This window comes from Branchiostoma lanceolatum, chromosome 4 (assembly GCF_035083965.1).
Source record: "Branchiostoma lanceolatum isolate klBraLanc5 chromosome 4, klBraLanc5.hap2, whole genome shotgun sequence".
Taxonomy (NCBI): Eukaryota; Metazoa; Chordata; class Leptocardii; order Amphioxiformes; family Branchiostomatidae; genus Branchiostoma; species Branchiostoma lanceolatum.
The window spans coordinates 17,221,981-17,238,744 of NC_089725.1; the positions used below are offsets into that span (position 1 = coordinate 17,221,981).

The 16,764-nt window shown below is 40.4% G+C and overlaps 2 protein-coding genes across 3 annotated transcripts; one reads left to right on the forward strand and one right to left on the reverse strand.

Annotated features, from left to right (window-relative positions):
- Nucleotides 1–59: 59 nt before the first annotated feature.
- On the reverse strand, nucleotides 60–11,926 carry LOC136432968 (hormone-sensitive lipase-like). Of its 2 annotated transcripts, XM_066424690.1 has the most exons (10): nucleotides 11,790–11,926; nucleotides 7,924–8,441; nucleotides 6,727–6,963; nucleotides 6,146–6,331; nucleotides 5,750–5,806; nucleotides 5,155–5,298; nucleotides 4,559–4,703; nucleotides 4,318–4,412; nucleotides 3,263–4,162; nucleotides 60–3,055 (listed from the first exon to the last, which is right to left on the reverse strand). In XM_066424690.1, the coding sequence occupies exons 1-10, from the start codon at nucleotides 11,908–11,910 to the stop codon at nucleotides 2,819–2,821; spliced, it is 2,640 nt and encodes an 879-aa protein (XP_066280787.1). In that variant the 5' UTR covers nucleotides 11,911–11,926; the 3' UTR covers nucleotides 60–2,818. The 2 variants fall into 2 exon arrangements, with proteins under 2 accessions (XP_066280787.1, XP_066280788.1); XM_066424691.1 differs by lacking the exon at nucleotides 5,750–5,806.
- Nucleotides 11,927–13,269: 1,343 nt separating this feature from the next.
- On the forward strand, nucleotides 13,270–16,731 carry LOC136432984 (17-beta-hydroxysteroid dehydrogenase 13-like). Its single transcript, XM_066424717.1, has 6 exons — nucleotides 13,270–13,697; nucleotides 14,127–14,258; nucleotides 14,591–14,697; nucleotides 14,915–15,055; nucleotides 15,347–15,472; nucleotides 15,946–16,731. Exons 1-6 carry the CDS (start codon nucleotides 13,392–13,394, stop codon nucleotides 16,037–16,039), a joined length of 906 nt encoding a protein of 301 aa, XP_066280814.1. The 5' UTR covers nucleotides 13,270–13,391; the 3' UTR covers nucleotides 16,040–16,731.
- The last annotated feature ends 33 nt before the right edge of the window (nucleotides 16,732–16,764 follow it).

The following is a 16,764-nucleotide window of genomic DNA, read 5'->3' on the forward strand; positions in this document are numbered from 1 at the left end:
TGTTGAAACAGTTTCAAGTTAATCTAAATTGGCCCACATTGTCTTAACAAAAGTGCATGTAAAAGAGATACATGTAACTTTTTTAAACATTCTATTCCTGTGCATGGAGTTACATGTACAGGTAAATACATGTACTAGCTTGAAACAAAACTTTTAAATGAGATACCAAAGTACCATGTAGAAGGTAATGTAAACCAACAAAATCCAAGCATGCTGTTTGTATTGTATAATCATTTGCATCTACATGTAAGAAACCCAAAACATAAGTGTAAAGTCAAACATAATACATGTATTGCTTATGTAACACGCAGTTCCGTTGGTTAGCTAAAAGCTACAAAAAAATAAATAATTGTGGTAAATCTTTTAATAATGTGATATATAAAACACAAAGCTGATAGCTTTTCAACAAACAGTTAAAGCAAGCAAGCTGGTAAGCTTAACAACCCGTATCTTTATGTTTAACAATGTTTATGTCTGAAATTCTAGCACGAGAAAATAAAACATATCAAAAGAGAATATGTTATAAAACGTTATAGTCATGTATACTAAGTAAGGAGGTATATGGATTCACCTATGTATGTCCTAAGTTATACAGATATAAAGTTTCATGTATGTATTTTGAAACAAAAGGGCAATATTGGAGTAAATGGACCTGATAATGGCTATAAGCTAACAGGCCCAACATGGGTTTATGTTGATTATCATGCCACCTTTTCAAGGAATAGAAATAAAACCATTTAAAGACACAAGTAAGAACTGTGAAACAATCAGCTATAATCCATATGTCCATATCTATTATCACTGTACAGATACGGGCATTCAGCACAGAAATAGAGCAGTACATTGGACAGTTCTGTTGGCTGGTGGGATACTTCAATTCCTCACAACCAGCACCCATTTGCCATCCATAGTCACTATGGCCCTCCTTTAGGTGCCTAAATCTATCAAAAAAATCATTAGCAATCTGAAACGTATATTCAACAAGTCATTTCCTTTCAAAAATTTACGTGTACAGTATATGTAGCTGTCAAGAACAACATGTAGGTACCCTTTTTCATTCCACAGAATTTGCATGTTTCTTTGTGTATGGCTGTATCAGCCCAAAGACATTTAAGGCTGATCTGCAAGAGACATTTTGTACAACACTCCTACATGAAAGGGCTAAGACGTTATCGTCCAAAGTGTCTATACATTTGATCTTTTATATCATGTTTGTAACATTTCAAACCTATGCCTTATTTCCACACAAAAACAGTATCTGACCTGCAACAGACATACATGTAGCAGAATCCTAAAATCCCTGCTAGAATGTTGTAAATTCCTAACTATCATATTGCACTGTTTATGTACTAGTCTTCACTGTTTATTCTTAACAACTGCTGTAGTTTCTGGACTCTTTCAAGGGAAATACTACAATGCATTATGTAAATGTCTTCAAGATCACTTGAGTTCCAGTATGACTTTTGTTCAAAGTGATGCAAAGTTGATTTATCTAGCTCTTCACTATTTCTCTACATCACACAGCATCACATACAATCATCAAGCCCTTGATTAGTACGGCTAAAGTGCAGAATACACTGTCGTCTTTTCCACTGTTCAACACACACATAAAGCATACAAGGAGAAGTCTGTAGTACAGTCAAAACCTGCCATATCATCAACACCACAACATTTGTATGTACATGTACTTCTAGCTAAAAGTGTGAATGTCAAAGCAATTCAGATCCAATTTTCAGGGATTCAATAATCTGTACAATGTCAAGCACTGAATATAACCATTTTTATCATTATCATTATTACAGTATAACTATATATGGCCAGGATATTTGACAATGTTGTAAGTATTTGTACATTAAACAGTATGTTTGTCTCATGACTACTCCATTTAAAGGTTCAGGAGCGGTCCACCAGAAAAATTGAAACACCTTAGAGGTTAAAATTGAATTGGAAAAAACAACACACAGCAACAGTACTTGATAACAACATGCCCTCCAGACGACATGCAGGCAGTATGTATATGTAAGACAGGCAGCAAGAGATGCAAACCACAAACCTTGCAATCCAGAATCTGTCCTGCAAACCACTATACCACTGTAAGTTACAAGTAAAGATGCACCACCAAGTCAGCTGTTGGTTTACAGCCAGGGAAGTTACAGTTCAAGTTATTTTTCATATATCAAAAATGTCTCATGTTTACACCTGATCAAATCAATACTTCTGATTGCTTACAATAAACTTATTTCATTCAATTTACACTGCAATCTTTCAAGTAACTACTGTAACACTGAACACAATTGAATGGCCATTACGAGATTTGCTATATAAAATTGATCATAGTGACCTCAATATTGCTTTAAAATGGCTCAATTCTTTGCTATCACTTTAAAGTTATTTTCATATCATCAATATTCAGTCATAAATGACAGATGGTAATGCACACTGTTGTTGGATGCCTTGGTCACAATACAGGTTAACATAGAGGCTGGCCCTATGTCAGGAATCCTTATTCTTGTCCACTATTCCATTGCAGTGCATGAATGTAACTTGTACTGACATGTATGTCATGGCACACCACCTAGGCCAGTTCTGTTCATGATGGACAGTTGAGAGAAAAAGTTCAACTGCTCAGCTTCCATGTGATAATCTAGTAACCAAAGTAAGCTAGCATTAGTCAGTCTGTATTAGTCCAGAACTTCAGAGCACTTCATGATGATCTACAGTCTACAGCTAAAATGCTGCTAGTTGTAGTTACCATTTATCAACATTCTAGCCTACAATGCCTGTCAATCCCAAGAGCATACTGTAACACGTGTATACGCTATAGTTTTCTGGTGGGTGTGCCGACTCGCCCCCCACGCGGTCTGCGGCCCAGCATCTCCAGCAGGTTGTTGACGCAGAGGTCGTTGGCCTGCCGCGCCTCCTTACAGATGGAGGTGAAGTTGAGAAAGCCGTGAGACAGCTCCTCCACCACCTGGAGCTTGTACGGGACGCCCAGGGCCTTCAGCCGCTGGGCAAACATGATGGAGTCATCCAGTACAGGGTCCAAGGCACACGGCTGGAGGGAACATGGGCACAGGTTACTACATGGGGATTTACCATATCACATCTATCTGCATAAATGCTGGTAGGATCCAGAAAACATAAAAAGGTATCATGTAGTACTTGATTTCTGATCTATATTTGACACAACAGTCCTGGTAGCAGTCACTTTTTCTACCTGTGAAAAGAGCAATGAATACTTGTGCAGCTACATGTAACTCACCACTAAATAGACAGGTGGGAGGCCCTTGAGCAGCTCATCATCAGCCAGTAGTGGGGACATGTAGGGGTTGTTGAGGATGGGGGAGGGGCGGTACCTGGTCACATGGGCTATCGAGGACGGGCTGTGTACCGGCTCCGAGGGCAGCACCACCTCCTCCGGCTTACTCTCCGTCATCTTCGATATCGCCATGGAGATCTCATCCAGCGATGGCAGAGATGGCAGGGACAGAGAGGAGGGCCTGTTGGGGTCATCCTCTGCTGCTCTGTCCTTCTCCATCTGTTTTGATCCTTCCTCTGGACTCTTCTCATCACCCGCGCCACCTCTACTCGGTGAATCTACTTCAGTCTGTTTGTCTGTTAGGGACCACTCCGAGTCACCGCTGTCCTCTTCGTAAGGAGACAATGCAATGTCCTCGAAGTGTGGTTCTTTTAGATTATCTACAGTTTGTTCAGTGTTCTGTTTACCATGTATGACAGCAGTCTCTGTTTCTACAGTTAATACTGGTATGTCTGTATGGTCTGGTCCCTCTCCACTTGGAGGGCTGGGTGATGGGGTGTTGTGTACTTCACACAAACCTCCTGTTGTGTTTGTGAATAACAGTTTGGGAGCAGCCGCCCCCTCCCCACTTCTCTTGGGTTCTGTCGGAGAAGGGTCGAACACCAGTCTGGCTGAGGAGAAGGTGTGCTCAGGAGTGCTGAGCTGTGGTGTGGAACTTGTGGTTGAACTTGAGGAACTAACGTCTTCTCCTGGCTTCTTCTCCTTGAGACCGGCATAAGCAGCAATGCAGCGGGACAGTATCCCCATGGGCAGGAGGGGGTCCATCATGCACAACAGACGGGAGGGGGAGGGGGTGTACCGGACCAGGAAGGGGGTGTAGGCAGCAAGGACTCCATCAGGAACCTGCAGGAAGGGAGGACAACAACAAAACCTGCATTTGTACATCACTGTTGACATTAAAAAGAAAGCCTGTGGTAAAAGTAGATAGAGTATATAACAGCAAAACTGATATGTAAAGACAGTATACCAATGAACTTGTACTGTACTAGAGTACCAACCCTTATGCCATAGTTAGCAGCTCTCATGGCCACAGAGACACACAGGTTTCCTCCTGCACTGTCCCCGGCCAGACACACTCTCTCTGCCGTGGTGCCTGGGGTGGAAATAAAGGAGACATGTCAGTCTTGCACAAATAACAAGTAACAACCACTTCCTATGTATACATACAGTACATACAGACATCAGACAGGTACATACATGTTCATGTTATTCTTTACCTATCAACACAAGAGTACTAACCAAGGATCTGTGCATTCTTGAGTGCCCATGCATATGCAAAGAAGCACTCCTCCATGGCGCGAGGGAAGGGGTGTGCAGGTGCCAGGGAGTAGTCCACAGACAGGATGGGCACGTCAATATCCTTCGCCCAGGTCCGCAGGTACATCTGTAGGGTTCAGGACACAGGTTAGATATTACTTCTAGCTTTAATGAAGGTTAGACATCCAGGTAATACGATATGCAAGGTATCAGTTGAGTGGACTAGACTCAGTTGCATGAGTAACAATTTAAATCTGCTAACATAATTCCACCAGGGTACATAATTCCGCCACCCTGAAAAGATACGTCAAAACATCGCCAACCAAACGTCCCCCAGTATAATGCACTCCTGTATATCTAAGCTGTACATATACCTGGGGGGTGCTACACTAGAGATCTCTCAAACCCACTGTTTTTCAACGAGGCGGATTTCTGAAACCTGACGGATTAATGCTAATGGAGGTTACCTTATCTTCGATGTTAAGATTCATTCATATGTCTTTGTTATCAAAGCAAGGTAAAATGATATTCAAGTGTATAGTATACCTAGGAATACACACTAAAGAAGGTGTTTGTACCTCATGTGACTTGGACGACTGTGCCACAAAGCCGCCTCCATGAATATGAATGATGAGAGCATCAGACTTGGGAGCTGGAACTTTCTTCTTGGTGCCCAGCTTCTCTTCCACCTGGTCCAGTATGGGGGAGGAGATGTCCTCGGGCTGGGGAGGGTTAATCATGTCTTAATGTCTGATGGGTTCTTTTAGTGGTCACATCTATAATCATCATTATTATCATTAGAGCAGCATTGTGCAAAGTTAGTCAAAACCACACATTCTGGTAGGTTCCAAACCAAAAAAACACACTCTTAAGACAAAAAGAAAGTTTATCATATTTACCATTGTAATTAAGGTGAGATGGTTGGAAAGATGCATTCCACATTACCAGGCAGGGGAGAAAACACATGCTGATGCATGGACATGCCATGGCTTCTGTAGACCATGTGCATCTTCACTTTTACCAAATCCATCCATCTCTATTTATTTTGTATGTGATTCTGCAATCTCAAACTAAGAAAACATGCACACGCTGGTTGATGCCAGGTTCTGTATGGGTGAGTGGGAGAGTGGAGAGAGAGGGGGAGGGGGCACCAAGGTACTGTATGGTGGGCACCTTATTCTTGGTTCCCAGGTATTCCTCCAATTGTTCTATGAAGTCCAGATCGTCTGGCTGCCATTCACACAAACACAGTTTGTCAATCATATTGATGTCAACAAGGAGCAAAAAAACACTGGACTGCTGTCCAACTTCTGGAGACAGCTTGGCACACTTTAAGTTGAATGATCTTTAATAGACACCATGTGGTACACAGATGTTAACACTGACTATTATCTTTTACCAATCTGGGTCAGTGTTGGTCTTCATTTAACATGTAATAAATGAAAAAAAACAACACAAAAAACACACACATAAGGCTTTGAACATCACATTTGTTTTTGCTTTAAGAAGTATAACTATTGTCCTATGACGTTGAGATGTTAGAAAAGAAAGTGATCCAGTGTGACTGACCTGTCCCTCTCTGTTCTCGAAGCAGATGAGCCTGACCTGGACAGGCCCAGGTCCAGTCTGTGAGCAGGGCGGGGTGATGGTCACCAGCTCTCCGTCCTCCAGACTGGACTCCATCTCAAACGGCAGGGCAGGGATGTGGAACACCTTGTTCACATTAACCGAGCTACTCAGGAATCCTGACATGTGCTGGTGTGAATAATACATGAAGCAATCATTATTGTAGTAAACAAAAGAGTAGGGTATCAAACCAAGGTATAATACATGCATATTGCATCTTGCATCTTGCTAGCAATGTCTAGAAAGGTACTAGGGTAGATTCTATTTTCTAGCACAGATCTTTCTACTTTGCCAGTCCATTTTGAACATGAATAATGCTGACAATATAAAAGCCTCCTTGTCAAAGGTGCAAAGAAAGATAATGTTCAGCACTGGAAGGTGACCTTTACTTTAGCCTGACTGTCATCCTGGTTAGTTCCAGGGCTCCCATACTCCCATGTTGGGGGAGTATGAGAGCCGTGGAACTAACCAGGATGACACTCAGGCTAGGCTTGACACTTAAGATCAAGGGCTAAGGACTGTACCTGCAAAGGTCCCTCCTCGGTGATGTTCCAGAATGCCTTACAGAAGCTGATGTCTGCTTTATCACACATGCTGACAATAGTCCGCGCTCGCAGCTCGGGGTTCATGGCGTACTTCCCGCTGTTCAGCAGGGACGCCAGCGCCCGTGTCAGCTGGCCGTCGTGGTCGCTGTAGGCTTCAGCAAACGAAGCCATTGCGGTGGAAATGGTGTGGAAGATGGGCTGCATAGAGCTGCAGAACTACACAACAGATATCAACCATCAGTGGGTTTCTACATTAGGATAACAGTCATGTCTTACGATGACGTAAGGGCTTTTGGCACAGAATAATCAGTAGACCAGTACTTTAGAAATGTAGAGGACTCAATACTGAATTTTGGCCCCTGGTCAATGTACATGTACAATGTACTTAGTCTACTTACTCAAGTGAATGTGTCACTACAGTTATTGTGTCTATCACTGTACGTAGTGTACTTATGACGATCAAGGATATCTATTTAGCATAGATAACAGTCAATGACATCCTGAGAAAACATGTTAGTGTTCCAGCCTAGATATAATAATCCTCCTCTCACAAAAGCAATTTAACATAAAGCATTGAGTAATCATACTAATGGCATTGTGCTACTGAATGTGATGCCTCTTCCATAGTATTTACGTGCCTGTGGCGCCTTTGAATCGGTATGGGTGGTTGATTATGCTGAGTGGGCTTATGGAACGTCATTCAAGTTATAATTTATTGTACTCTCCACATGAGTACATGTAATTATTGTATGTCTGGTGTTTCTGTGGTTGGATTAGACTTGTCCTGTATGAGATCATGATAGATTTAGTCGTGAAGTTACAAGATTAATTGTTTTGATAACATGTCTAAAAGTAAGTATTAAATTCTAAGTACATGTACTTCTCAAATAATATGTTTGCACCTCAAGATAAAGATAATGAATTCTGTTGTTGATAGTATGTCATTTTTACAATGCTTGTTGCTATCAACAACTTTTGGCAATAATGTATGTGACTACAGTTGTACTTTAGGCTTCAATCACATCCATTTCAATATTAACCGAATGGTTCCAACAATGGGATTATGCTAATTTATGACTACTCCATAATTGGCACAATCAAAATATCATGTGCCGTTAAAATCATGTCCAGATCACACTGTTATTCTACTAGTAGCCACTAGAAAAACTATCATACCTGAAATCCAACACATCTCCCATAAAAGCACTCCTTATCCAACGACTCGGCTTCTTCAAACAGGAACTCTGGGAAGAATTTCTCCTCTGGGAAGAGTTGGCCATGTTTACTTTTGGCTAACACCTTCTGTGCAACATCCATGATGGCTCTGAGCTGGCACAGGACCGAGGCGTACGCCTCCAGCTCAAGGCAGTAGTGTTTGCTCTGGAACAGGAGTCCATCACGATTGTTCACCACCTTCCGTTGGACGTGTATGATACGGCGTATGCACGTCCCCACCACTTTCACCAAGCTGCGGTAGCCGTTGCTGGGTGTGTTTTCGTCTGCGTCGAAGTCGGGCGCTATTCTGATGAAGCCCTCGAGGACGGGCTGGATTGCGTCTGCGTGGCCCTGAAGGACACACACGGCAGAGGAGAAGCGGCCTGAGTACTGAGTCTTGTGTCGCTCGAAGTACTCACTGTTATTGGCAGTTAGAGAACGTAGAGTCTTGAACCAACAGTTGTAGGAGTCTGCTACATCTGAAACACACACGACAACAAAGTCAAATAATCATAAAAGGCAGCAGGGGATTTACATGTACTACGATGTAGGTCTTTGATTCAACGTGGCCATACATAGATTCATTACATGTATCTACATTAGCTGTACATCATGAGGCTTTATGCCATTTTGTTTGCTAAATTGTGTATGGAGTTTATTTTAACCATTGACCTCCTTAATTGTAAAGCGAGTGGGGTTTTTTTCCTGAGGGGTCAGTGCCTTGACCTATAACAAAAAAGGATACTGGTATCACCTAGTCATGTTAGCTTATTTATGCTCAAAATGCCTACAGTTACCCAGGCACCACAGGAACCAGATGTTTCATACATGTATCATAGGTTTATTCATGACCAATCTATTCACTACATGATAAAGTATGGTCTGAGCCTGCACATTTCTGATCCAGTGCCAGTGCAATACACCTTTAGAATTTGTACCCTCCAATAGCAGAGGTTCGGCTCCAGTTGTTTTTTTGTGTGTTTTAGGTGTTTTTGTCGGGTTTTATATTTGGCTTGGTGACAATTGAAGAAAACGGGACAAAACATAGAGTCAATTCCATGTCACCGAGAGGGTTTTCAGATGATGTTGCTAATAAGTTTGAACAATTTTAGAGAAAAGACTATTTTTAGTGAAAATAATTCCAGACTGTTCAAACAATTAGAAATGAAAGTTTGAACAAGTCTGAACTCATCTATATATTTTGGAAATATTATGAAAGTATTTGCACAAATATCTCTTTATTTAGAACAATGTTCAAACATCTGTGTGATTGTTTCACTGTTGGAACATGTTCCAACATTTTGCATCATTCTCAAAATGGTAGATTTTAGTTATTGCCTCCATAAAAGTAGGTGCTAATCACGCTCTATTGTCTGCCTCTGTATATTTTTAGATTTCACGTCTGGACACTGGCAACTCTTTTGTCTTGAGGTGTCTATGCATGGCACCTAGGCCTAATCCCCTATACTTTGAAGGGATGTGTGAATTGCCCTGTTCCCAGCTCACTGACCCAGTTATACCATGTTTGTAGAATGTTGGAACATGTTCAAACAAATGATCAATCTATGTTGCAACAGTTTAGAAACTAATACAAATAATGTGTTCAATGTTGAAAATTTGTTTAACCTTTCGGAACACAGCAGAAAATATTTAGAACATCAAATAAATGTTGGAAATTGTTCTTAACAGTTACTTATCTCACATAGATTGTTACAAAGGTTTTGTAAATGTTAGAACAAAAGGCAACAAACACCCTCTCGGTAATGTGGAATTGACTCTAATAATAAAGCCAGACAAAAATGCCTAAAAACACGACAAAAACCAGTTTGAGCCAAACCTCTGCTTGGAGAGAATAGAATTTGTACTTATCACTTTGATACCATTCCTACATTACTATCAGATGTCAACAACATTGTAGGGAGCCTCATATGTCAAAAGGTCGACAGGGTGACTGTGTGGGTAGATACAGTAGCATTCTGGCCTGGAGGCATGGATTATGCAATACACATCAAGTCTGATCCTATCCTTCTTGTATGGTTGTTGTGACAAGTGATCCTATTATCAGTTTTGTACAGAGTACAATACTAAGCCAACTTGTCTACATCGCAGTGTCAACATAACAACTGGAGAATGAACCATCTAGGAGCCTGTCAAGTATTACCAGTTACTGAACTGGACTCTACATAAATGGTTTTGTTCATTACCACAACACTTGTAGATTTGGACCAATGCCATACTGGGTAAAATGTAATCTCACATCTGGTGCCTATCCTTCCTACATTTCTACTGTTTCACCACACAATAAGGTTTTCTTTCCAATCTTTGATCTGAAATTTTTTTAAAGGCATAGTCATAACGAAGCTAGAATAAATTGACATGATAAAAAAAAATTAGCTATGGATTCATCATTCATCTACTAGTAAAACATTAATTACATGTATATCAATTTTCATCTGGAAACTAACTGTAGACTTTGTTTACACCTAAACAAAAAGGCAATTGAGTCAAGATGTGCAAAAGACTACATGATCCCAGTTCATATATAGCTGCTGCCAAACCCTTGCTAATTGCAACACTGTGACCCAACCAGACTCATCTTACCTAATTCTTCTTATTCAAGTGAGGAAAAAATTGTGTTCAGACAGACCTGCTGATTTGTTTTTGGAATGTTCGTAAAAAGGAGGAATAGCTAAAATCTAACAAAGACTATAGTACTAGTTAAACTGCCCTCAAACATTTACACACAAGTTCATTGACACAATACAACACCATCTGCAAAGTAACCATTTTACCTTTCTGTATGCCTGTCTCAAACACAGAGGAGTTGTACAGTACACAATCAAAAACAACAACATAGTTTCTTTTACATAAATGATATAACGTGTTATATTTTTAATGGAGACCACACACCTGAGATTCCCCTTGAGACATAGAGGTTCGAAAGTTACATGCATGTCAATGGTGAATGTCTCTATCTGAATATCCAGTATAACCATCCTTCCAGGTAACACACCGGCTATGACACCAAATGCACATGTAACGTGTATCCTGTATCACCAATGATAGATGTAACAGTTACATGACTAGCAGTCCCACAATTTGTTTGCACCATGGACCAGTAGGCTTCTTGTATGAATTCAACAGATGGGTTCCGCCTGGGCCAAAATGTCCCTTAATAGAAAAGCAGAGCCGTAGTACAGAAACAATCTGTGTGGTATTTGTAACATATTACCACAAACCCTCTAGTGTACATGGAGATGGTGAAAAACTCGAGGAAGGATCAGATCATGACTCATAGTCAGACAGGTACTTGGTCATCCGACATTCTGAGCTACTAGTATGGAATTTGTTGAAAAGACCAAAACAAACATCGACTGTGCAAACCCTACTACGATTCCTAAATCCTGACAGTGGCAGAGATTAGATCTCAGAGCTTACAGAAGTTGTTATTCCGTCGATGTTGAAGAGCACACCATAAATTTCTAGTTCACAGTCATGCATCATAACCACAAATTATCCAGCAACTCGGGGCAACATAAATTATTCTTGGAGTCCGTTAGACTTTTCATCAAGTTACATTTTAGAATTCCAGAGTAATAGGTCGCTTCAAGTGTAGTCTTTGCCATTCTCGAGGTGTACTTGTTTTAAATAGAAATCGATATGATGTGAATTCAGGAATTCCTGCCTGAGTTATCGGTGATCAGTCACAAACGCCCACCCTCACAGTCACACAGAACGTAATCGGCAGGAGTAGCCTGAGCTTGGTCCAACGATGTCACGGTGCTGGAGGGGTCTTTTCGCCCGCTAACCCACTGAAGAACGCTTACCTGTTTTCTTCCTTTTGTCCCTATGTCCATGTTCCTTCGGTCTGACAGATTCGGCAGCTGGTTTACTTTCAGGAGCAGCTGTTTTCTCTTCGGTAGTTGAATCCGCCCTTACAGCCGCCATCTTACCGGCGGGTGAGTCCATGGTGACCAGGGGGTGCGATTATCTACTGTTATGAACTACAATACCGCGCCTTGAATGCATCTATGTGTAATACCTGAAGTGATATGACATCAAAATTGTATGATATTTTCCAAAAAATCAAACATTAATCATTTCATTTCGGTTCCAATAAGGTTTTAGCTTCAAACCATTGCCATAATGGTATAGTCTATAGGGCCTTGAACTCGACAGTGGATTCGAATCGTCTGTTGTCGAATATATCTCCCATTTTGGGGACTTACATTAGTGGATAGGGAGTCTTGTATCATACCAAGGTGGTTTCAAAAGACTCAGAGTCTATGCTGCGAGCAGATTTGGATGAATCTTCAGATTTAAGTATCTTCAGATTTGGATGTATCTTTAGATGTCATAACTCTAGGTATATAACATTACTTGCCCCGTCCCCCCCCCGGGGGTCGACCGATGATGATGATGATGATGATGATGATGATGATGATAACATTACATTAAAATTTACGTTGATGAAGGTTAGTCACTGACGAAGGACAGCGGATGCTGTCTGAAACGTCTGACTGTTTCAAAATTTTATCCAGTTGCTTGAGTAACTATTTTTGGCTCACATTAAAACTGCTTTGTTGTGAGATAAGATACCCACGATTTGCCCACCTGATTGTAACGTTAAGTTAAACGTTTGTTCAGATATTTCAAAGATTAACAGATATACATATGTCAGCCTTTAATGTTTAGTGATCATAATCTAAATGTTTCGTTTTTCTATTTTACAATTTGCAGTTGACCGTACGAAAGTCACTGGGTCACCTATTAAATGTCAATAGTGTGACAGTGGGCTGAGCGTAAATCAACTTGATTTCTTTAAAGTTAATGCATGTATGTCATATTTTTTATCACTACGTTTAACGTTACGTTAAGATTGGAGGGTTTATCTAAATCCTAAATATATTTGGTACTTGGTGGGTCCCACATTGTTTGATTAAGGAGGTAACGTTAACCGTTCAACGCGTACTAGGTTCAAAAGTTCCTTGCGTATTCAACAAGCTCTAGTAATTTGCAGGCGTCGTATCCCTCTATGACCTCTATTTGTCTTTGATTTGCAGTTTTAGCACTGTCATCCTTTCTGTACAAGAACTGCTTCTTTGCAAATATTTCACGTTCCATGCACAAGAGAATATCACAATGCTATGTTCTTTAGGACTGGTTAATCTTGAAAAATATTCCCAAACAAATGAGGTTTGATAGATATCATCATCAACATCACCTTTATGGACCAGCTAGGAGACGGTGCACTCTTCTTGCTAACATCTGCTTGGAGATTATTTACCGAACCAAGCGAGATATTCGGCACCGAGCGATTCAAATACCATTCAGTGTGCTGCCCCATTGACGGAGTCGTGAGCGGACAAGTTCGTCGAAAACTTTCTGATCCAGACATACAAATTGACCGTGTTTGATAGATTTTAAACATGAATATCTTTGTCTTACTCGCTAAAATTTTCTGGACTATGCTAGAGGCCTTCGTGCAAAAGTTTGTCCCAGTGAAGAGGAAGAGTGTGCGGGGGGAGGTTGTGTTGGTAACCGGGGCGGCTCACGGGGTCGGGCGGTGTCTGGCTCTGGAGTTCGGCCGGCTGGGCGCCACCGTAGTGCTGTGGGACATCAATCGGGACGGGAATGAAGCAACTGCCGAACAGATCCGAGAGGAAGGCGGCACGACCCGAGCCTACCAGTGTGACTGTAGCAAAAGGGAGGAAATACAGAGGGTGGCCCAACAGGTACGTGTGTATTGTGTGTAACGACCGTGACTTTATCTAACACAGGCCTTAAAAAGTCGCCAAACAACTTATGCAAGTTTGAGTCAAGTGTGTCAACAGCTTGAAATGCCGTCCAATTTATCTGAAATTTAAAAGCCATAAATTCATGTGTTTGTCTTCACCTCACACGAGGTCATAGATTGGACTTTGGCCCGCGATCCTCGATGTTTGACGTCCGAACCCAGAGATAGTCGTGGCGCCTCATCTGGGTTGACATCCCTACCCTACTCGTACACAATTACAACATTTACTCCAACTAGGTGATAATCCTTAAGATTTACAGGAGTTTGATGAATTGCTACATTATTGCTTGATCCATACTGACAAAAATAAAATCATTATCATCATCATTATACTGACTTTGCTTTATCCCATTCTCACCTGCCACAGGTGAAAGAAGAAGTAGGTGATGTGACCATTCTGTTCAACAATGCTGGTGTGATGACCACTGGCTCTGTACTGGACCTGACAGATGACCAGATTGAGAGGACCTTCCAAGTCAATGTCCTTGCACATTTCTGGGTAAGAGTAACTTCAAGGTTTTGTCTGTGATGGTTGTTGTCTTAGACATTATGATATACCAAGCATGATTTACTATGAATACTATTTTTTCCATAAAGGGAAAAGTAAAAAACATCAAATGATAGACATGATAGAGTTATTTTTCTTTACATATACCTATTGTAGATGCCCTTTTATGTGATTCTGATTATTGTTAAAAAGAATCACTATCGATATATCATATGTAACATTCTCTGACATTTTTTCTTAATTCTTATTAAAGGTGACATTCGGTGAACAGATGTATTATCGGTCAGACTCTCATGCCACATTTTTGTTTGAATCGTTTGCAGACCATACGTGCCTTTTTGCCAAGTATGATGACCAGGAACCAGGGCCACATTGCTGCATTGGCCTCTATAGCAGGCTACAGTGGGAGTCCATATATGGTTGACTACAGGTTGAAGTATCAACTACTCTGAGCTGTTTGCAAAATCTGCAAACTTGCTAATTGACAATCAACATAACATGTAAAGTCAAGACTAACAATAAGTTAGAAATTTTAATGCTTTAATTTTTATTTAGAATGATAATAAAATTATAAAGAATGGACAGCATGGTCTAATCTTTGTGCAAGGTTTTTATAATCTCCTTGGTCTTTGCTTATGATCTAATAGCTCTTCCAAGCATGCTGTGGTAGGACTGATGAACACCTTGCAGAAAGAGCTGGAACTGCAGGGGAAGGATGGAATCAAAACAACCACTGTCTGTCCCTTCTTTGTCGACACAGGATTCTGCCCCAACCCTAAAATTGGAAGGTACAACATTGCATAGTGAACCCTATGTGTTCATGAAAGAGCTGCCAGTCTGACACTAGATCTAGGATGTCAGAATGGATTTCAATAGATTTAAGCCTGATTGACGACATAGGATGCTGGACACCATTCTTTTGCTAAAGTCAAATTTGTTTGAGAAAAGGTTACCACTAATTTTGAAGGCACTTTATCTCTCAGCAAAGCACAGTCAGACTATTACCATGTCTTTGACCAAGTCAATCATCATCCTGTAGTGAAAACCACATTGCTTTAATCTGTGTTGTGACCTTCCAGTACTACAGCTGGCTTACGTGTTCTGTCACCAGAGGAAGTTGCCTTGCAAGCAGTGGATGCTGTTCTCAAGAACATAAGACGTGTCATCATGCCATCTGAGATGAGATCTGTACCTCTCATGACCCAGTAAGTTTGATCACTCGTAGCAGTTTTTAAGAATATACTGCCGGTACATCTGGAAAAGATAAGGGGAAATGATATTATTGAACATTAGGATCTGCTACATTTTTGTGTATCACAAAAGCTAGAATTAACTATCTATAGCTATAGTGTTTACCATGTAAGTATTAGATTAGATTACTGTTATAGCGAGCCAACTGTAATCACCTGCATCGTTTCTTTTCCCCTGTGATTAGACTAAATCTGTAGTCTTGACTATTGTAGTGCTCATGCAGCCTTACGATGTATGATGTATGATATCTTTATTTAGATATGTATTGCTGAATAATACACAGTGGACAGTGTTTGTCTGCAAACAGAAGTTTCTCTGCAATCATACAACTTGTCACAACATTCTTTCTTTTTCAGTGCATGTGATATGTTATTATATAGACCTCTGTGTAACTGTACTACGTATAACTTGATACTTTCCATTACAGACTGCTGCCTTATAAGACACAATCATTGATGCAAAACTCAGCTGACATAAGCTTTGACCTGATGCAGTCAGGACCACACAACAAGACTGACTAATGACAGTAATGTCATCACTCCAGCCCAAAAAGGCTCCAACAAGCACAACTTTGATAAATCAGCAACTTTTGCATTCTAAAGCAGTTTAGTTTTCTGATGATTAAAGAGATTGATTTGGATATGAATGTAATTGTAACTTTCTTGCTTTCTGTTGCCTAACTCCATGATCATTAACAACTAACATGTGAATATTTTGTGTCAAAAGACTTCTGATATTAACTTTGGCAGGTAGAAGGCAAAAGGGATAAAACATATAGGATTTGCTTTTATATGGCCACTGATTCCTTAGGGATTTCTTGTGATTTTTAATGCTGTGCGTCGAATAACTACTAGAAATTTAGAGTCAGGCTGATAAAAGTGTGATGTTAGGACATTTCAATATATTCACAGCTAGATCTATTTGAAGAAGATATAGATTCTACATTACATAAGATATAATGAACAGCAGAAATCACAAGCACATAGGATTTCTTTCAGAACTTTAGGACAACACCAATGTAATGTATATGTACTGTATATACATTCAGACCATTTGTAAGTTGATTGTATGGACTAAAGATGAATTGCAGTGTAAGGCGTGAAGTCTATGAGGTTTTTTAATATTGTAAACTCTATTTACGACTGTTCACAACGGCGGTGTAAAAGAAATCAGTGTGGAAAAATACACAACCCTTCTAGGATATACTTATGAATTTTCTTGCATCTTGTTTATGCGTGTTTTCTCT